The sequence below is a fragment of the Lithobates pipiens genome, unplaced genomic scaffold (assembly GCF_037356315.1).
Source record: "Lithobates pipiens isolate NorthernLeopardFrog02 unplaced genomic scaffold, aLitPip1_a1.2 Scaffold_16, whole genome shotgun sequence".
NCBI lineage: Eukaryota > Metazoa > Chordata > Amphibia > Anura > Ranidae > Lithobates > Lithobates pipiens.
The window spans coordinates 556157874-556181251 of record NW_027507748.1 but is presented as its reverse complement, the minus strand read 5'-3'; the positions used below and the strand labels follow the sequence as shown (position 1 = coordinate 556181251).

Genomic DNA, 23378 nt, shown 5'->3' with positions numbered 1-23378 from the left:
GATGAAAGATAGTCCTTGCAATGATGTCACATAGGAATAAAACAAGAATATCTCAGTTAAGAAGGCAAATAAGGTGAAAACGCTTTCTGATTCATTTTAAGGTTTTGGAGAGAAAGTTTGTAAACATTTATGTTTTAGACCTCATTCAGACCTGAGGGATTTGAAGTGTGATTTGAAGAGTCAGCTCTCAAACACTAGGATTTTCATTTTATTCAATGGCGCCCATTGATACCTGAGTGTAGTGTCACTTGAAGCTCATCACACAAAAAGTTCATGAGCTTCTTTTGGGCAGAGTCATGTGTTTTGGCTCCAATAGACTTTGGCAAAAAAAAAAACTTGTGCCTGAAATAACCAAAGACACCCAGCTCAAGTGTAAATGGGGCCTTAGTGTTCCCAGACATCAACTTTAAAACTTTAATGCCATATTAAAATATCTTTGTAAACCTGAATTTGCTTTAATAAAACCTTTGATTGAGAAAAAATATATATATATATCTAAAATGTGTGTTTTGGCAGGCAGTTAGAGTTAATTTCTTTTTTTATGCCTATATTAGAAAAATAACAGACTCATAAAGTCGAATTTGAGTTTTTGGTCAGAAATACCCAGATATTAAATATTAAGCCACTAACAGACTTGTTGATATGATAAGGCAGTGTAAGGATCAAATCTAAAAAGCAAATTCAGGGAGACCAGTAGAAGCCATTTTGATGTTTGATGTCAGATACCTATTTATTTGTGATTTGTTAAGTACAGTTGGTTCTATGACTTATGGAATAAATCAGCGTTACTTAAATTTTTCCTTTATCAAAAACAAGGAAAACAGCTTCACCAACCTCATGCAGCGTGAGTCTCTTTCCTTCACGTCTCTTGGAGTCACTCCTTCCATATATAGCACTGTGCCTTCTAATCTCCCTCTCCTTTCTGGGCCCTCCGTCTGCCATGTGAAAGATATGGCCCAGTGACCTCCCCAGTTTTTTGTTTATTTTAAGCATGGATCGGGCCTCAGCTATATCACCACGAGGCAAGCCTTTCATTAGCCTCTCCACACTGTCTGATATCACCTGTACCATGTCAAGGTCTAACCTTTCACCTCCTGGGCCATATGGTATTCCTCTCCCATCTTCATCATCATCCACATCATCGTCATCTGCTTCATTCTGATCTGGAGAAACCTGCACTGTCCAAGTTCTGCCATCCATTTGTACAGGTGATCTTTTCTCATGCTGTTCCAGCTGCTCTGGGACACCAAAACCTGCAACGGTTTTGTTTAGGCTTTCAGAATTACTAATAACGCCATTAGATTGTCTACCAACCCTTCCCATTGTTTCAGATATCTTGAATAAAGGTATGCTGCTGCTTATAGGGACATTTCCCAAAGGTGGCTGGTTGAACAGTCCTGGATTAGTAGCCCAGTCTCTTAAGGCTTTCTGTAATCTTCGAACATGGAGAGGCTTTGTTGCCATGCCAACCAAAGACATGATCTCCAAAAATTCATCTTCTCCAGCTTCACAAAGCTGCTGCACATCATCGCCGCCCTGCTGGATGAAGGTGTCATAGTAACCCAGTAAGTTGGCTCTCTGCAGGACACGATACAGCTGTAACTCACCCAGGGTACGAGGGAGTGAAGATGTGTCTGCACAGATTCTACAAGTTAAAACAAGAATTAAATATTTAAATTATGTTTGTAGTTTGCATAGTGCAACAAATATTGGGAGTTAACAAATACATTTCAGGAAACAAAGTAATATTAGTTTATAATTAAAGTGACCTCATTAGCAACTTACAAAATTACAGGTTAAAGCACAGAGAAAAGAAGAACTTTATGTTCACTTGCAATGTTCCTTTGACATTGCTAGAAAATTTTGCAACTCAAGGATTAGTCAATTCCTTGGCACATCATAGACCTCTACTCTTCTAGGAATATCTAATTCACCTGTGCCGGACCTGCTTCTCTCCCTCTCCCTTCACCTCCCAACAGGGATATGCAATTAGTGGACCTTCAGCTGTTGCAAAACTACAAGTCCCATCATGCCTCTGGCTATGGGTGTAATGCTTGTGGCTGTCAGAGTCTTACTAAGCCTCATGGGACTTGTAGTTCTGAAACAGCTGGAAGTCCGCTAATTGCATATCCCTGCTTTATAACATTATTATTGCATCTTTATATACTTGAAGGGTTTTTAAAGTGATAAAACACAGGTAAATGTGTGTATATTACAGACATGTAATAACATATTTGTTTGTCATTTTGCCCCAACACACACCTTTAATTTCCATCAGTGTTAGGTGATCTGGCATGTATTTACAACATATTCTAATGTAAGAGTCTAAGTGTTAGAAGTTCATGTTCCTTGTCAATAATAATTATCTTGCAAATTTAAAGTATAACTAAAGGCAAAACTTTTTTTTTAGTTTTGGATAGAGTAAAGAGAGATTAGAGTGTTTGTCAGTTTTTATTGCTGTCTGTGCTTCCGTTAAGCAGAGTCCCCCTCTCTATTTGTCCTGTTTACCGTTATCATTGAAAGTGAAAGTAAAAGAAAATCCCAAATATTGGGTTGTCCCCATAAAAGTAATAGGGGGGAAATCTTCCAATGGGGACACTAGTTCTCGTGACCTGGGGGTTCCCAAGAAATGTCCTTAATTTGCAGTAATTTCTTCTCACTTCCTGTTTGGCTATGGGACAGGAAGTGAAGGGAAATCACTGCAATGGGACATAGATGGCAAAAAAAAAATTCTGACAGGGGTGATAACCTTCCTTTTCTCTATCCAAACTGAAAGAAAAACTTTTGCCTATAGTTCTACTTTAAGTTTCTCATCTGGCCATGACTGACATGCTCAAGAGGTCGTACAAAGTCAGTACTAAGGTATCACATGCAATTCGAGAAAACACAAGTAATCCACCAAGAACTTTGCTAGAAATAACAATCTCAAACCCCAGACTTTTTTCCTTCTCAAATCGTTTCAAACACCACTCAAATATCACCATAGGGGTTAACAAGATAAATTTTAACATGTATGGCACGCTAATTGATCCTTTCTATCTTTGCAATTTACAGAATAAGGTATTTTATTCTATATATCAGCTTTTCCTATCCTTTTTTTAGCATTGAGGAACTCTTGAAATAACGTTCCAATTTTGAGGAACCCGTGCTAATATTTATTGTAGTCACAGCTCATGGTACATGTGATGGAAGGTATGATCCTTACACTTGTGGTCATTGAAAAGAATCCCTCCTTACAGGTAGCTAAAAAGATCATTGTTGTCAGAGGTTACTCATCTAAGAGACAGAAATTGCAAATTGCTCAAGGAACCCCTAGTAACCTCTGGAGGAACCCTAGAGTTTCACAAAACCCTTGTTGAGAAAGGCTGCTCAGTATCATTTTTACAGTGTGCCGCATCCATCTCCCCTTGGAAATAGTTAATTGCCTTACACAGAAGTTACCTTTTTGAACAATGTGTTTGTTGAGTGGCACTGCTATTTCGCTAAGGTGTCATTATATTGTTATTGTATACAAGCTCCAGAGAAGACATGTACTTTACTTTGAAAATGACTGTAAAGCTATTAACTCCCACATGCTGCGATTGAGTGTATGTTTTATACTTCAATAGTCAGAGTTTTAATTAACATTTTACATTAAAAAAAAAGCTTGATCATCCAGTTGGAAAATAATTACACCTTGCTGGGAGATTCAATAAATAAAAATAAATATGCTTCCATGACACACTATAGTAGCTAAATTGAAAAAATATTTGCTCACACTATGTGGCTTAGGAAAAGTGAGCAAACATTGACAATTTTGGGTGCCTATAGAAACAAGTTGGCTTTCAAATAATTTCTGTAATGCAAAACTGAAATGAAGCAAAGAAGTAAGTTGCTGGGGGCAAATAAATATTTTTTTCTTAGCACACTTTTCATACTCCAGCATATAAGAGGTATCTCATCATTTATAATATTTTACAAGAACGTGTTCTGAAGATTGACAGTTTATTAAGATCACCATCTTCTGATTGTGAGGACTAGTTTAGCAGTCCTTCTCCATTGTATACATGGGCGTCCACATGGGGGGGCAAGTAGCCCCCCCCCCGGAGCAAGGTGTCACATGCAGCCCTCAAAAGTTCCACTCGCCTGCACACATTTGGTGCAGGGACAGACTGGGTTTGCAGTTTCCCGGCTGATCGTTTCTTGCAGAAGCATTGCGGCCATACGATCGGCGGGGGGAGGGGGATTTCCTGCCCCTGGGCCACTCTAATTTCCTTTACAAAGGTTGCATCACTTCTGCCAGAAGTGACCAGCCAGGAAACTGTCAGAAGGATCAGGCAGCCAGATGACACAGAAAGGGGATCTCCCACTGAGACGTGGCTTGTATATGAATAGCCGCTCGCTGACAAACAAAGTCCAGCCTCCTGGACTGAAATTGGACCAGTGTGCTGTCTATTAGAGTAGCCGGTCTAGGAGGCGGGACTTTGTTTTATAGAGGCGGCTATTCATATGCAAGCCGTGTCTCAGTGGGTGATCCCCACACTGTGTCATCTGGCAGGCGGATCCTCCTGATGTCTCCCTAATGCATTGCTGGGCACTGATGAGGCTGCACGTATGGGCAGTGATATGCTCCATTGATGGGCAATGATACACTGCACTGATGGGCAATGGTATGCTGCACTGTTACACTGCACTGATGAGCAATGATGGGCTGCACTGGTGGACACAGATATTCTGCACTGGTGGGCACTGATAGGCTGCACTGATGGCAATTATACACTGCACTGATGGGAAATGATACACTGCACTGATAAGCAATAATACACTGTACTGATGGGCACTGATATGCTGCACTGATGGGCAATGGTAGGCTGCACTGATGGCCACTGATAGGCTAAACTGATGGGCACTGATGGGCAATGATAGGCTGCACTGATGGCCACTGATATGCTGCACGGATGGCCACTGATAGGGCTGCATTGATAAGTTGCACTGATGGAGCTGTACTGATCGGCGCCGATGAGGCTACACTGATGGGCACTAATAGGCTGCCCTTATGGGCACTGATATGCTTTATGTTAATATTGTTAAAATTGTTGTTAATTTTTTTTTTTGGAGCTTAATTCTGCATAAAACATTTAACAGTGTAATTAGATAATTTATGAGGGCGTGTTTAGGGTCAGACTTAGGGGCAGGGCAGGGTAGGGGTAAAAACAGATTAATTATTGCTAATCAGACCTGATCCTTCTATTAAAGGAGAAGTCCAGCCTGACCTTTTTAGGCTGGGCTTCTCCTATGGATCACAGGAGTGCAATTCGTTTTGCACTCCTGTGACCCGTTTTCAGCGGAGAGCAGTCTGAAGTCCGCTGACATCACCAGGATCAGTCAAGGCAGCATGTCATTCCGACTTCCAAAGTCTGGATCTGCCAGTTGCCTTGACTCATGGCTGTCTCAGCATTTCAGCGAGCCGCTTTGATAGTCAGCAGCTCTCCTCTAGGGGAGGGGTGAGAATCGAGCCATCGCCGGTGTTCGGTGGCTTGATTCTCAGTGCAGAGATGCCAGGGGGACAGCTGCAGCATCGGTCTGATGCTGCATCCACTTAGGTAAGTATGAATAGGGGTAAAAAAAAAACAACATACCTCTGTTTTAAGCTTTTGCATCAGGTTTCCCAAACTTTTTAATGCCTGCATGTTATATTATGACTAAGCCCCTCACCTTCATGACATTGCCAAAATGGGGGCAGAGCATGGGTGACCTTAAAATTATGCCCCCCCCCCCCAAAAAAAAAGTTCTGCGGACACCCATGATTATACTGTATATGAACTTCTTTTCCATTTAAGATGTTCATATATGTAAAAGTCTTTACACAGGAATTTTGTTGTTTCCAGGACTACCAGGTGAAAATAAAAATAAAGAAAAGCAAAAAGGAAATTAAGGCGGGCACCTAATCTAAGTATGCTGCTATATATTACATTTTTTATTTTGGATTAGATACACTAACAGTTACCTAAATTAATGATTAAAACTGTTGCTATGACACCTCCTGTTGAATGGGTGGTTCCATGGTAGGCTCCAATGCCTGGTGCTACATGACCTTTTGTAGCACACACCTTACAGCCATCACCATACTTCTCAATTTTAAAGCATGACCTCATGCCATGAAAATTATTTTTATACTGCTATATTGATAATACTTGTGCTTTTGCGTTCCCCATTATTTGTAGGTAAAGCAGTCAACAAGCTCACTGTATTTCCAGCTCTTCCCCTACCCCAGGGGACAATGCGGTAAAAGATCTTATTGATATATAATCTATACTTTAAGACATATTTGACATGTGTTTACATACTGTAACATCACAACTACTTTGTGCATCCAGGAAGATTATACCGTGTTTTTTTCAAGACAAATTGGGCTTTTATTTGGTTGTAAATGGTAATGGATATCTCCTGATGCTTTTTTGTATTATTATTTTTTTTTATTATCAAAGGAAAACTGGCCAAAAATAGCAAAAAAAATAAAAAAGAATTTGTTTTAAATTTAGCTGTATAATTCTTGTTACTACCATAACCTACCACGATAGAACAACCCACAATACATTTTCCTGTGCCTGACGATCACAACGATACCATATATGTGTATATTATTTTATATTTGTATCCGTAGTACAGCCCAGAAACAATAGTGTGCATTTTGCTTTTTTTTTGTCCTACAGGCATACCCCACTTTTAAGTACACAATGGGGTTTGTTTACTAAAGCTGGAAAGTGCAAAATCAGGCTCACTTCTACATAGAAACCAATGAGCTTCCAGGTTTTATTACCAAAGCTTAAATGAACAAGCTGGGGTTAGAAGCTCATTGGTTTCTATGCAGAAGTGAGCCTGATTTTGCACTTTCCACCTTTAGTAAATATACCCCATTGTGTACTTAAAAGTGGGGTATGCCTGTACCTAAAAATACACTGACACTAACTGACATTGATACTTATTTAAAAAAATATGAATATATACTGACCCTGACCCATGACTTGTACTTGACCTAAAAACTAACCCTGGCACTCAGCTACAGTGCTCAGCAAAAATGAGTACATCCCAACAGATTTGTCAGAAAAGCTTTACTTTACTTTCAGAATCAATATTTTCTATGGGACACTATAGTACAAAATACACCCACAAATATGGGCCATTGATTGCAACCAAGATTTGTTAATTTGCATACACAAAAAAGTTTTTTTTCCTAACAAATTCATTCAAGACTATGCTGCAAAAATGAATACACCCCAATGAAAGTCTTAGGAGCAAAGCTAAATTTTAGACAAAACCTAATTACCTAATTAACAAGAATTCAAACACAGGTGAGTCTAATTATTAATTAAACAGGTGTCCAGCAGACCGTTGATTATAAAAGGGTGTTTCTTAACAAAGAAAACCCCTCCCATTCCATGCTGTCAGCGATGGCACCACATGGAAGAGAAATGTCACAAGGCCTGAGAAGGAAAATAAATTCTTTACACAAGAAAGGTGAAGGCTACAAGAAGATCAGCAAAGATTTTCTTATCAGTCAGAATACTGTAGCAAAAGTGATACAAAAATGTAAAAAAAAGATGGAACTGCAACCATCTTCACAGAGTCATCCAGGCCGTCCATGGAAGTTAAAACTTCGAGATGAGCATCTTCTGATGAGAAAGGTTGAAGAAAATTGCCATGTAAGTTCACTGTAGTTAGCTAAAGAAGTAGTAAGCCAATGATCTGATATGAAGAAATGTCTGGATGGCCGCACGTCAATAAAATCAACTTTATTGAGTCCAAAACTTACAAGACTCCATACAGCAAAAGAGGGAAGGAGATACAGCATACAATACAGCTAACGCATTTTACACTATACTCAATGCTTAATCATAGCTTAGTAGAAAGCTAAACTGGGGTGATTGTTTCCCGTGACACAATATGACGTACACTGCAGAGGAATGGCATGCGTGGGTGCCATCCACGAAAGAAGCCTCTCCTAATGGCCATAGACAAAAAATCCCACCTAGAATTTGCCAGGGCCCATGCTGAAAAAAAGAAGACTACTGGGACTCCGTACTCTGGAGTGATGAGACCAAGAACATTTTTTTGGGACTGATGGATTTAAAACTGTATGGTGTCGCAAAGGTAAGAAGTACAAAGAAAATTGCATGTTGCCTACAGTCAAACATGGTGCTGGCAATGTCCTTCTGTGGGGCTGCATGAGTGCTGCTGGTGTTAGGGAGCTGCAGTTCATTGATGGTATCATGAATCTCAGATGTACTGCTCTATACTGAAAGAGAAGATGCTACCATTACATCAGATCTTGGTTGTCGTGCACTTTTCCAACATGCCAATGATCCCAAACACACATTTAAGGCCACTGTTGCATTTCTGAAGAAGAACAGGGTGAAAGTGATTCAGTGGCCAAGTATGTCTCCTGAGCTGAATCCAATCGAACACTTATGGGGAATTCTGAAGAGACAAGTTGAGCATCACACTCCATCCAGCATCCAGGCTCTAAAAGAGGTTGTTCTTAAAGAATGGAAATAGATAGATGTTGCAATATGTTCATTCGATGTCTAGAAGACTTGGTGCTGTCCTTACAAATCATGGAGTTCATACAAAATACTAGATGTAGTAGTTTTTGTTGTGGGTGTATTTATTTGAGTAAAACTGAAGATTTTGCAATCTAAGTTATATTATTAACCTTACTTTCATGTAATGAGCTAAACAAATGTGCTATAAAACTCAGTTTTGTCAACATTTTGGAAATTGTTCTTGTGTTCATTGAGATATTGATTAAAACTTTACTTTTCAAAAAATGTCTACTCATTTATGTTGAGCACTGTAGACCAAACCTTCATCTAGGTATTTTTCATTTATTTTATTTTTTATTTACACACAGCTGCTTGTTTATCTCTCTCTGCAAGGAGAGAGAGAGATATATTGTATCTTTTTTCACCAATCAGAGAACGAGAAACACAGGGGCGGGCTTCACAGTGACTGATCACTGTGATAACCAATGAAAGGCTATCACAGTGATCAAGTGACCCGAAAGCTTTAGTTCCAGGTCCTGATCATTACTACTGGATCCAGGGCTCCCTCTGAGACCCCAGTCTCTGTGCTGGGAGCGTGCTGTGCGGCTCGTTTCCAGCAAAAAACAGATACGCATATATGTGGCCCCACAGAAAAAAGCCCAGTCCAGTGAGCCTACATACAATGCCATCCACTAGATTTTAGTTCAGGGGGCTGAATACAAATGCACGCCACACTTTTCAGATATGTGCTATTTTTGTAAACATTTTTAAACACCATTGATCATTTTCCTTCCACTCTACAATTATGTGCAACTTTGTGTTGTTCTATCACATAAAATCCCAATAAAATACATTTATGTTTTTGGTCGTAACATGACAAAATGTGGAAAATTTCAAGGGGTATAAATACTTCTTTAAGGCACTGTGTATGCATACTGTTGGTGTGAAGGAGTTAAATTACTCCTTATAAAGTTTGTTTAAAATAAAACTGTAGTTATCATGCAGCTGGCATGTCTTATCTGGCTCAGAGTGATTCATAAACAGTATTTTAAAGCCCAGCAAAAATAAATATGCTCTTACAGTGGCTCCCTTCTGCACTGCAAGGGATCAGTGTTCATTTAATCTAGTGGTAGAGGATTAAGGAGCAAATACTTACCTGACCCCTCGCTACAACCTGCTCCCACCAACACTACGGCCAGTCCCTCGTAGAGTCCTCTGTAAGCTGCAACTGGCTCTGGTGCACTCCAGCCTCCTCAGTGTACCATGTAGGGTTAAGTTCCCTGTATTGTGTGTGATGCCAAGGCTCTGACCACAGACCAAAGCTTTAGCCAGAGAAGGAGCGCACTGGAGCTGGCCAGAGTGAGGAATCAAGTGAGAGATAGAACCTCTTGTGAAAACCCCTAAACATAATGAGTGGGGGGATGTAAGACCAAGCAGACGTGCAGTGCCTGAGCCCCGTTCCTGCTATCATCCTGACACATATCTGGACTCTATTTTTTCAGACGGAAAGCTTCCATGGGACATTCTGGGTTCCAAGAAGGCACTGGCCACCCTGCGGGTCCCTCCACTGACAATGGGCAAGCTGTGATCCTCTCGGAATTCCGCAAACACCTTGTATCATTCCTCTCCCCTGGTGGCCATATTGGCCAAGAGGCTTTCTGCCGGCACCATGTCGGCAGTTACCCAGACACCTGCCGGGCTCTCAGAGGCAGCTAATCCCACCACCACAGACATCCTGGCTGCTATACAAGCCTGTAACGATGCAGTGAAATCCTACAAGAATACTCTTACGGTGAAAATTGATTAACTAACCACTGACATCAATCTTATCCGCCATGATCTGGACAAGTTCAGATCTAGAATGTCTGAGGCGGGAGAACGTATCTTGCAGATGGAGGACTCCACCAGCGTGGACTCTAGAGAAATGTGGGCCTTGCAAATCCAGGTCAAAGCACTGCAGGACAAAGCCATCAACATAGAGAATAGACTCAACAACAACAACCGGATCTTCTGCCTACCTGAGCAAGCAGAAGGCCCAAAACTGGCTGAGTTTTCCAAATCCTTCCTTATTCATCTGCTGGACTTACCTGCTATGCCCGTCACGTTCATGGTGGAGAGAGCCCATAGGGTCCCTCCGCCTACACCAGGGGCTCCACCGCAATCTTTTCTCCTGAAACTCCTCAACTACCGTGACCGAGACCAAATTCTGGCGGCAGCAAGGGCAAAACAAGATCTGAAGAGAGAATGCTAAGATTCTTCTCTTCCCGGATTACTCGCAGAACAGGGCCTCAAGTTCAGCCTTCTCTACCCCAGCAAACTCTGGATCATGGACGGTGATCGTGCCAAATTTTTTTAAACCCCGGCAGCAGTGGCATCCTGGCTGGACGGTCACTAATCCACCCATGAGAAGCATCCCTAGAAAATCCACTGGCTGAATCGCTGCAAGTATTTGGGCGCAGGCCCCGTGGGCCCCGTTGGCCTTTATTGTCTGGTATTTGCTTGAAAGTCCTTCTTACTCAGGCAAAGTTACCGCTCCCAAAATCCCTGCTACTCTTGGATTTAAGCATGAAGATTCAGTATGGCAAGCACTGTGAGGGAGCCAGGCTGATTAGTCACAAGACCACAATTGTTCCTGCTTATTTCTTCCATTTGAGACTAAATACTATTTTTCCCCCTTTTCCTGGTTTTGACTGTGCACTTTTTTGTGGGTCCACTTCCTGGCACCCCCCCTTCTCCCCCCCCCCATTCCCCTGATCCACTACTGCTGCATACGGTCAGTGGTCAGGACTGGCCCTCCTAGTTCCATGCTCCCCACCTCACTGAACTACCAAACTTCCAGAGTTCGTACTGCTAAGCTGGGCCAGCCCAGGACATGTCCTTAACACGGCGCTTTGTGTTTACAGGTCACATCTTTTAATTGTTGTTGTTTTGTTTGGTGTACAGACTGCTACCCAACTTCCCAGTGCATTTTTGGGCGGAACCGAGTACCAGTAGGGAAAGCACGTTGTGCTGGGAATGTTTTGTTATAGTTGTAATTATGATTTATTTAAGGTATATTTCGACTCATGCTCTAATTCTGCTTATCGAATTGGATCTGTCTCTGTGACTAGAACCACCTGCAGAGCTAAATTCTTTATCCAAAATTACATCACGTGACCCTAATACGGTTTCTGTTATGACCTGATATGTGAGGGGCCTCAACTCCAAATTTAAAAGGGCTCTGTTATTCCAATATGTCAAAATGCTTAATCCAAAAATTTTGATTTGACAGGAAACATACCTGACGGGTAGTAAACTGATGTCCCTGAAAAAACCCTGGGTGCACCGGGCATTTCATGCCTCCTATTCTACCTACACTTGAGGGGTGTCAATTTTGATTCACAAATCTCTCCCGTGTGTTTAGGTGGTATATCATCTACATTCCTCCACCCTTCAGGTTGGAGTTATTGTATACCATGCTGGAGAGGATTACCTCCTACTGCCCCTGCCAAGCTGTTTCTGACAGGGGACTTTAATTCCATATTGTCCCCTGATTTAGGCCCACACCACCCAAGTCCTCTAATAGAGACCTACTGAACTTGGCTGAGTCATCTGGTGTGACAGAGGTCTGGAGATGGAAGCATCCCTCCACTAAAATCTATTCCTTTTACTCCACCTCCTACAAAACCTCTTCCATAATTGACTTTGCATTCACAAACCCTGCCATGTTATCTGTTATTGCCGAGGCCACGTATCTCTCTTCTGGTCTCACGTTGTGGCAGCAGCGGTGAAACCTGGTTGGTATCTATATTCCTCCACCATTCAGGTCAGAGTTATTTTATATTATTCTGGAGAGGATTACCTCCCAGAATGACTCCTGAACCCGTATACCCCATTATGAAACAGAGCAATATTTACATTTACACTATTGGCCTATTGATTGGGCTAAGAATTTGTCCCTCATACAGACCCTCATACATTTCCATTGTTTAATGGTGAACCAAAGCTGGCCATTGATGTTAGGCTTGACTGCTGATCAAATTGGCTATCATTAAATCAATGGACCACTTTGGTCAATCCATCATTTCAGTTATACTCTTTAATAGTTAATAAGTTTGAAAAGGGACATATCTATTGATTTCAACAAGAAATGAAAATAACTTAAAAACATTAACTTTCAGAATCAAGGAGATCAACTTGTAGATGCTATAGAGAAAAACAAAACATTCCTCCTAAGCCAAAAAAAAGTCTTCTTAATCTTAAAAAAACTATTGGATACTTACTGGACCAGCAATCTACAGTGCTATATCTTATAAATAATAACAGTTATATTTTGTGCATTAGAACTTACTTTTTGAGAATCTTACAATAGTCAGTATACAAATGCAGGCTTACAGTTATAAAGAAAAAAAATTCAAAAGAATAATGTATGATGAATGCCTAAAGCAACTGTTGATTGCAAGTGAATAATCCATTGTTCATTGAATGTAAAACAAGGCAGCTGAGCTCTGGAATCCACCCAATTGTTTATTCATGGAATTATGGAGGCGGTGATGAGGCGTTGTTTAAAAGAAAGCCCACAGAAATCCCACTTACATCGTACTTTACTGGAAAGTTATGCTCACCATGATAACAGCAAAGCCTATTTGAGTGCTATTTTCATAATTTACTATTTTAATTATTTAGAACTCATGACAATTTTTCCCAAACTGTCAGGGGGTGGTCAGTGTAATAGCCCAGTGTAGTCTTGCTAGAATCATCCTTTAAACAGAAGCAGATCGTTATCAACTGCTGTACTTTTCTTAGGATTGAAATTGATGTAGAAAAGCAGGTCTCAAATTTCTGTAAAGATGTAGATGAGATCCGTCACCACGAGGATCACAGTGAACTAGAACACATCATTTTTTTTGTTTGACCAATGTGGGAGACTTTTATTGTGTAGCCTTATATATTATCACCTTGTTAACCTCTACGCTACTACATTATTGTATGTTATTTCCAATTTAGAAGATACAACAACTATCCCACCATTTTTTCCTCCATCGTAGCTGCCATCGGTTTGCGTTGACAAGAGGAACAAGTGGTAGGGAATAGCTAGAGAGGTGAGTATCAGTGGCTTGGATGGGGATCTTTACACAGACACTGTTACTTAGCCCTGAACTGGCAAAGAAGCGGCAGTGGGGCTGATTTACTAAAACTGGAAAGTGCAAAATCTGGTGCAGCTCTGCATAGAAACCAATCAGCTTCCAGGGTTTTTTTTTTTTTTGTCAAAGCTTAATTGAACAAGCTGAAGTTAGAAGCTGATTGGATACCATACAAAGCTGCACCAGATTTTGCACCCTCCAGTTTTAGTAAATCCACCTTTAAAAATTCACATGAACAGATACAGGAATGTAATAACACATATGCCATATAGGTACAGTACAGCATAGTCAGCATACTGCTAATCTCAGGTCTTTAATATAATCATATACACTATCTTTAATTTGTATCAGAAAACTCATTCCCTTACTTCTCCTTTTGTTTTCTCCATAAATAATTTGATGTCTTCTCCATTGCTTTTAATTGGGAATCCCCAAGCACTTAGATAAGCAAAATGTGTTGAAGAAATCATCAGAACAATAACATTATGCTGGGCCTAGAAAACAGAATGTCAAATATTCTCGATGGAGTTGATATACTGGATACTGGATAAATAACAGCTGTCCACCTAGCAAAGTGACTGTTCACTTTGAAAGGTGTATGCTAATGAATGTGAAGCTGTGAATACCCAATCATATACTAGCAAACATTCATTTTTTAAAATTTCCCTCACACATGGAATTGGGTATTGAAAATGAACCAAGTTTCATCGTATTTACTAACATTCGCTTTGCAACGTTAACGTTCCAAAGTTAAAGTGGGAGTAAACCCTCCTATCGTTTTCAGTCAAGGAAGCTGCCATCTTGGCCTCTAATATTTCTTCAACAGCCAAAATGCTGTACATGTGATCAGTTATGACACCATCCATTGGATGGTTTGAAAGTTTGGTTGAGAGCACAACCAATGTGAAAGTTAGCATTTCCGGCATGCCGGGAATGTAAGTGTTTTTTTAAACTGGGTTTATTCCCGCTTTAACATTCGTTTTGCTAGGTGAACAGCTTCTATTCCTTTAGTAATCAACCCAAGTATATTATTATCTTATTATATAAATTATCTTTGCTTAAAGCTGAACTCCAGGCACAATAACTTTCATTTAAAAAAAACTTAACAGCCACAAAGAATATAAATCCACTCCATGTGCACCAAATGCCTTTAAAAATCAAGATATTACCTTGCAAAAGTAGCAGTGATATCAGTGTGCTGTACATAGCCTGTGCAGAGAGCAGATATGTGGGGTAGGCAGGTTCCACTCATTACAGGCTGTCTGCAGAAAACTACAGGAGAGACAAGACCAGTCACCTTGCACAAGGAGAGAGTGGCAGTGACCGGTCTTAATTACAGGAAGCACCTGCACATAGCCAAAGCTTCATACTGAATTACTGTACAGATCCAGAAGAAATACACAAAGCATACCAAGATTCAAGTAAGAATACATGTGGCTCTTGTATTTAGATAATATTTGCTTATACCAAAGTTCAGCTTCTTTTTTTTTTAGAAAATCCAATGCTGTTTTTGGTAGGCAATCATGTTAGCTGATCTGTTTGTTGGTTTCCTTAACCCCCCTGACGGTCTTCCCGAGTCTGGCTCGGGGTGGAATTTTTATACCAAAAGCAATAACCCCGAGCCAGACTCGGGACTGCATCGCTGGATCCAGGAGGAGGTTTACTTACCTTCTCCCTCAGATCCAGCGTTGTCTCCCCGCTGTACGAGCGAGCCGTGTCTCACTCGATCTATCACATCGCCGATCTCCGTTCCCTGCGAGCGTTGCGACGCACGGGGACAGAGATCAGCGCCAAATTCAAAAAGTGAAACACTCACTATACATACAGTATAATGTAATCTTACAGATTACATTGCTGTATGTAAATATTTCACATCCCCTTTGTCCCTAGTGGTCTGCCCAGTGTCCTGCATGCAGTTTTATATTATAAAAACTGTTCTTTATGCCTGGAAACTGGAGATTGTCCATAGCAACCAAAACTGTCCCTTTACATCAAAAATAATTTCAGACCAGCTAGAAAACAGCGATAATAAATTGGAATCACTCGCAGAATTGAGGGATATCGATTTGTGGGGAGATCCGTCATCAAATACTGAAAAGTAATGACAGTGACAATTCTGCAACTGAACAAATTTCAGTATTTTTGATTTGATTATATTATTGAATAATTTTTATTATTGTTATATTATTATTTGGTACAATTATTTATAATTATTTATTATATTATAATTTATGATTTCATTTTTCAAACTTTATTATACCCAGGATGTCTGCTAGACTCTGGTTTGAACAGATTTAAGAGAGTTATTCCTAAGAATTACAGGACTACAATATAAAACGCCAAATTTTCATGCAAAATAATTGTACCGCTTTTAGCACCTAAAATCCGAAATAATCGTACCGCCAGGGAGGTTAACCGCTTCAGCCCCAGAAAATGTTTCCCCCTTCCTGACCAGAGCACTTTTTGCGATTCGGCACTGCGTGGATTTAACTGACAATTGCGCAGTCATGGGATGTTGCACCCAAACAAAATTGATGTCCTTTTTTCCCACAAATAGAGCTTTCTTTTGGTTGTATTTGATCACCTGTGCAGTTTTTTTAAACAAAAAAAGAGACAATTTTGAAAAAAATTCAATATTTTTTACTTTTTGCTATAATAAAAGTTTTCTCTTTGTTTAGGCTGATATGTATTCTTCTACATATTTTTGGTAAAAAAAAAAATCACAATAAGCGTATATTGATTGGATTGCGCAAAAGTTATAGCGTCTACAAGATAGGGGATAGTTTTATGGCATTTTTATTATTTTTTTTCAACTCACATGACAGCGCTCGCTGCTCCTGATGACAGAGAGCAGTGACCTCTGTTATGACACAAGCCAGAACGGGAGAAATGCCTTGTTTACATAGGCACTTCCCCATTCTGCGGTTCCGTGACACGATCACCGGGAACCATGAATGACAACATATACTGTGACCAGTGTTGGTCATCTTACTTTAAAAAAGTAATTAGTTAAGTTACAAATTAATTCTCCCAAAAAGTAATTGCGTTAGTAACTCAATTACTACATTGGAAAAGTAATTAGTTACTCAACAAAATAACTGTGACTTTTTTAAATATTCTATAATGCAATTACGTTCTATAACATCTTTAATATCAAAGATGTTTATATTAACTGATTGAAGAATAAAAACACTATATACAGTATTTTAGAACATTTGGTATTTATTTGAACCCAAATGTTGAGGGTGAGTGGCAGCGGTGGTACTTGAGCGGTGGCAGCAAAGGTACTTGAGGGGGTGGCAGCAGTGGTACTTGGGGGGGTGGCAGTAGTGGTACTTGGGGAAGTGGCAGTGGTGGTGGTGTACTTGGGGGGGTGGCAGCAGTGGTACTTTGGGGGGGTGGCAGGCAGCGTGGTACTTGGGGGGGTGGCAGCGGTGGTGGTGCCATCCTCTCCCACCACCACCACTTCTGCCTCTTACTGATCCCCTCCCCCACCACCACTGATCTCATCCCTACCATATCCCCCACATCACCTCTGTTGTAGAAGTGATGGTGGGTGGGTAGGGATGGGATCAATAAGAAGCAGAGGTGGTGGAGAACTTGGGATGGATCGATTGCACTGCAATTCGAATCGACAGACAGTCACTTACTTGAATGCCTTCAGGGATGCCTTTCCTCATGGGGAGAGAGAGAGACCCTCCCCTTCACTCGATTGGTGTCAGCTGACTTAATTTTTCAGTGTCCGCCCCGCCTCCCTACATTCTCTCTCTGGATAGGTGGGGTGGGATGGGGTGGTCCAGACATTCTCTTTGAGTCTCAGCCTCTTCTCAGCTCAGTGGGCGAAAGCCACCCTCCCCGTGGCGGAACCAACGGCCAGGCAGCACGGCCACGGCAGATTCTCCTGGGAGGTAGATGTAATTGAGGTAACTCTGTCCAATTAATGGGAACTGAGTTACCATGAGGAGAAGAGTAATCAGTTAGATTTCTCGTTACCCTCTAAAGTAACTGTGTTACGTAACTCTGTTTATTTTAACTCAGCTACTTACATCACTGACTGTGACATACTGAAGCAGAGCATAATCCCTTTCCTTCGGAAATTGGGTCGCAGGGCAGTATTCCAACATGATAACGACCCCAAACACACCTCCAAGACAACCACTGCCTTGCTAAAGAAGCTGAGGGTAAAGATGATGGACTGGTCAAGCATCTCTCCAGACCTAAACCCTATTGAGCATCTGTAGGGCATCCTCAAACGGAAGGTGGAAAAGCGCAAGGTCTCTAACATCCATCAGCTCTGTGATGTCCTCATGCAGAAGTGGAAGAGGACTCCAGTGGCAACCTTTGAAGCTCTGGTGAACTCCATGCCCAAGAGTATTAAGGTAGTGCTGGAAAATAATGGTGCTCATACAAAATATTGACACTTTGGGCCCAATTTGTACATTTTCACTTAGGGGTGTACTCACTTTTGTTGCCAGTAGTTTAGACATTAATGGCTGTGTGTTGAGTTATTTTGTGTGGACAGCTAATTTTCACTGTTATACAAGCTGTACACTCACTACTTTACATTGTAGCAAAGCACAATGTAAAAAATATTTACAAAAATGTGAAGCGTGTACTCACTTTTGTGAGATACTTTATGTTTCTTCAGAAGTGAACTTTTCTTTGCTTCTTGTGTGGTCACCGGTACAGAAAGTGATGTGATAAATTCCTAACACAGTAATAAAACCCTTACATGTGGTTGTAACTAAAAACAGCTATGGCAGGAGGGGAGCTTTAACTTATAGATTTAAATTATACATTTGTTCTAGGAGCCTAAAGCAAGGCTCCTAGCACCAAGAGCAAATTAAAGGCTCTCTTAAGGCTTATTTTTAGAAAAACATGACTCCCAAAATATCTCTCTTCCTACCTGAACACTTAAAGGAGAAGTCCAGCCTGAGCTTTTTAGGCTGGGCTTCTCCTATGGGTCACAAGAGTGCAATTCGTTTTGCACTCCTCTGAGCTGACTTCAGACCGCCCTCCGCTGACGTCACTGCCATCAGTCAAGGTACTGCGTCATCCCAACTTCCAAGTCTGGATCCGCCAGCTGTCTTGATTGATGGCTGTCTCAGTGAGCGACTAAAACGTTGAGGCAGCTGCTCCCCGCACCTCCACAGCTCATCGCTCCAATGAGTGTGAAGAAGCAGAGAGGAGTGATGCTGACTGACCGTCAGCAGCTCTCCTCCCAGGGATCTGTGAAAACTGAGCCATCGGCGATGTACGGTGGCTCGAGTTCTCAGTGCAGAGATGGCGGGGACAGCTGCAGCATTGATCTGATGCTCCATCGACATAGGTAAGTATTAATCTAAAATAAAAAAAATCCCATACTTCTCTTTTAACCATCCTATGAAACAATTATTGCATGTCCCTTTAACCCTTATTTGTAAAGTGTGAACTTTCTGCTTTAGAGCTAACACTGATTTTATATATATATATATATATATATATATATATATATATATAAAACAAAAAAAATCATATTTTTATTTTGTAGCACAATTTTCTACAGATTGCATAGAAGATGAAATAATGTTTGTAGGACAACATTACCCAGAGAAATATGTTTTTTTTTCTAGGTACAAAAAAAGGCTATGTATTTCTTTGTTATCCTAACCACTACAGCTCCGGAAGATTTTTACCCCCTTCATGACCAGACCATTTTTCGCTATTTGGCACTGAGCAACTTTAACTGGTGATTGCACAGTCATGCAATGATGTACTCAAACAAAATTTATATAATTTTTTTTTTTAGACAAATAAAGCTTTCTTTTGGTGGTATTTAATTACCACTGTGTTTTTTAACAAAAAGACCGAACATTTTGCAAAAAACTATATTTTTTGCTTTCTGCTGTAAAACATATCCAATAATTTTTTTTCTTTAAATCTCATTCTTTATCAATTTTGGACAAAATGAATTCTGCGACATGTTTTTGATAATAAAAAAAAATCCCAATAAGTATATACAGTATTGATGTAAGCGCCCTAGACCTGGAAGTAGGCAGTGACATATGCAGGGCCGGACTTACCATTGGGCTTGACTGGGCTCAAGCCCATGGGCCCCGCCCAATAGGGGGCCCCCGGCGAGATACATAGCCGAGTGTACTCGGCTCGGCTCCGCTCACAGTCACGCCCAGTCCCACACTATGATGGACATAACACAGGGACTGGGCATGACAGTGAGCTGAGCCGAGTACACTCAGCTATTCTCGGCTCCGCTCGGGACTGCGAGAGGACCCGAGAGCCGCAGAGAGCTGCCAAGAGGACCCGAGAGCCAAGACTCTGTATCTCGGCGGTACCATTTTTAAACTTCAAGACTGCAATGACAAGGCTGCAAATGACACTGACAAGGCAGCAGATGGACACTGATAAGGCTGCATTGATGGGCATTTAAATGTAAGTTTTTTCCTAAAATTTCCCTCCTAAACTTGGGGTTTGTGTTATACGCCGATAAATAAGGTAATGTATAGAAGGTAGGGCCCGAAAGTGACTCAAGCCCAGGGGCCCCCACCACCCCAAGTCCTGCCTTGGACATATGGGTATGTTGCTTTGCCTAGAGCGCCCATTCGATCACAGTACATTGTGGTGCGGTCACTAAGTGGTTAAGTAATGACAAAGTTATTGCCGAATCAAACAGCCTGTAGCTGAAATGTAAAAATTGCTTTGGTCCATAAGGGGTATGCAGATGGGAGAGCTGAATTGGCCAAGTCTTAAATTTGACATTACTTTATACCACCTAAAGTACATCCAAAGGCAAGACTTTTTATTAGTTTAAGATAGAGTGAAGAGGGACATTTGAAAGGTTTTCATTGTTGTCTGTGTCCCATTAGGGATAGTCACCCTTTCCATTTGTCCTGTGTACCGTTATCACCAAGGGTGAAAGTGAAAGAAAATCCCTAATTCTGGTTTACAGGAGCACAGGAATAGAGGGATAATCTTCAAATAAGGATACTGGTTCTGGTGACCTCCAGGTTTCCCCTCACTTTTGAGGGATTTTTACTTTATTTAATGTTTTGGCTATAGATATGAAGTGAATGAAACTTTCCCCAATGAGTCACAGATGGCAAAAAACTGACAGGGGTTTTAACTCCATTACTCTATCCAAAATGTATTTATTTTTTTACTTTAAACTCCCCTATGATAGGTTCTTAACAGATAACCTCCCCTCCTACTCTTTACCAAAAACTCTTAAAGGTAAACCTTGATCCTTGAACTAAAAGTAAACCCCATGATCCCTGAATTACTATACTGAACTCTTTGAAAAGAAAGCTAACAAATGAACCTATATTTCCATATCAAAGTATCTATATATCCAGCTACTCATGTCCCTCTTCCTGTTTGGCTCACTTGTTGAGGCTCTTTGGGTTCCAGCTTGCCTTAGCCCTTGTCTTCCACAGAAAGCATAAAGGTACACAAGACTGTGGCTTTGTGCCGAAGCTCTAGTACAATTCTAGCTATTGTTATTTTCTGCAATTTCCCTGGTTGTCAGGAAACTTCACTTATATCACATAGCCCTGTCAATTAGTATAGCATAGCTTCCAAATGTCCCTCATTTAAAGGAACCACTTTTTTGAGCCAAATGTCTCTTATTGCTCCTCAGTTGTTTCCCTTTTTGGTCTGATATGTAAATCTGTATTTAAAAAAAGTGTTATACTACCCCAGAGGGGTAGTAGTGAAAATGCATTTTTTTTGCAAAATGCATTCTTTATAATGCACATAAAAGGTGGTGGGGGGGGGGGGGGGTAGTGTTGTGTCCTTCGTGACATAATTTGTACTAGAAGATGTCACTTCTAATCATCCAGAAAGTTGAGAGATAATGTGTGGTATGGAGATAGTGAAAATGTACCCCTTTCTTTGCCAAGTAACCATCTTTCTGTTTCTACTTCAGCTATTTATTCTCCACAACAATAACTTGCATTGTGTCAGTAATTTTGACCTAAATAAACACAAATTTAAATGCGAAGAAAGGGTAAAAGATTATGTAATAAAATATCGGGTCCAACACTGCACATTGTATTATAATCACACACTAAGTACTAAGGACATTTATAAGCAAATCAACCTGTCATTTCTTTATTCGGCAAAAGAAAGAGCCAACTAACCTTTCTACTGATGTATTATGTGATGTCCTATTAAACACATTTCCTTGTAATGCATAAACACAATGACAATTATTCCACATGAGTGAATCAAGCCTTGACATCTAGCCCAGCAGCTGTCAATTACAGGGATTTGTTTCATGGCTCTTAGATAAGAAATCCTCCAGTAACACATCCACACAGAAATGGTGCCAAGAGTCTTTTTATATGGAACATTTAGCTTTCCGTTTTATTGTCTTGGGAAAGATGTACTAAACTCCATCTAAACATTGTTAATTAAATATGGATGCTTTGATTTATCTCCCCTACAAGACAGGTTTTGGATTTGTTTGGATATTTCTTTGGGGGTGAGCACATCCCAGGTAAAGTGTGCTGGCTACCATTGGGACTGTTTTAATGGAAAGTTTAGAATATTTGCAGCGAGCATTTTTTTTGCGTTATTATTGTAGCACTTACCTTAAAGCAATATTTTATATAACCTCTTCAGTTTTTACATCTAAATATAGACATGTGTATATTAACCACTATAGGGAACAAACACTCAAACTGCTCACAGTCTGCATAATAATTAATCTATGTGTTGTACGGGGACGTGTCCAAGATGGCCACTGGAGTAGACGTGCACTGAATGAGTTCTCTCCCAGCCTCCTGCTGTATGCCCTTTTTCTCTGCAGACTGGCTATCCTATCATGCCTAGAAAGAAGGATCCGCCGCCAGTGACAGGTATGACCAAGGGGAAAGGGGCCCTCTTCCCGCTGCTGCAACTAACATGGCTTCCCAAATCGAAAACACTGACACAGACCCAGCGCTGAGGGAGCAGTCCAACTTTGATGCACTGATGCAGGCAATCAACACCTGCCAATCAACCCTAACGGGTAAGATAGAAACTATGCAGCTAGACATCAGTCTGATCCGTCGGGATATGGGCTGCTTCCGTTCCCATCTTACCCTAAGACCCTAGAGGAGCGGAGGTTTTCGAGAACCGTAATAATCTCTGCATCGTGGGGCTGCCGGAAGGAGAAGAGGGAACTGACCCAACAGCGTTCAGGGAGCACCTGATGCAAACCCTCCTCCCACGTGCCCCATTCTCTAATTTCTTTGTGGTGGAGAGGGCACATAGAATGCCTGCTGCCCAGGGGCCCCAGGGAGCTCCTCCATGCATTTTCATCCTGAAGCTCCTAAATTTCAGGGACCCAGATCTGGTCCTCAGAGAAGCAAGAAAGATAGAAGTGCTGTGCCATGAGGAGGCGTAACTCATGATCTTCCCCGACTACCCTGTGGACATTCAGAAGCTTTGCTGCTCCTTTGACCGTGTGAAGCTAAACCTGCGCAACAAGAGAATCAAATATGGTATGCCGTTCCCCGCCCGGCTGAGAGTGCAAGATAGGGGGACGGTGCGTTTCCTTACCTCTTCTGAAGATGCGTCAAAATGGCTGTAGACCCTACCTAGAGGCTGATACTAACTGTAAGCTATATAGCATATTTGTTTCTCTACCTGCCTGTTTTCCTCTGTTTGCATGGCTAGACCATGCTCATGCTACTCCTCCCCCCACTGCCACATGTTGGAGGATAGACTGCCTGAGCCTGCAAGGTGCCTGTAA

The 23378-nt window shown here is 41.0% G+C and overlaps 1 protein-coding gene across 1 annotated transcript in view; it reads right to left on the bottom strand.

Annotated features, from left to right (window-relative positions):
• NAB2 (NGFI-A binding protein 2) overlaps positions 1 to 23378 on the bottom strand; it is an 87398-nt gene that overhangs the window by 48578 nt on the left and 15442 nt on the right. The window contains exon 2 of the mRNA XM_077483567.1: positions 835 to 1645. Within this exon, the coding sequence (XP_077339693.1) occupies positions 835 to 1479 (645 nt within the window). The 5' untranslated portion in view covers positions 1480 to 1645. The remainder of the gene's footprint in view (positions 1 to 834; positions 1646 to 23378) is intronic.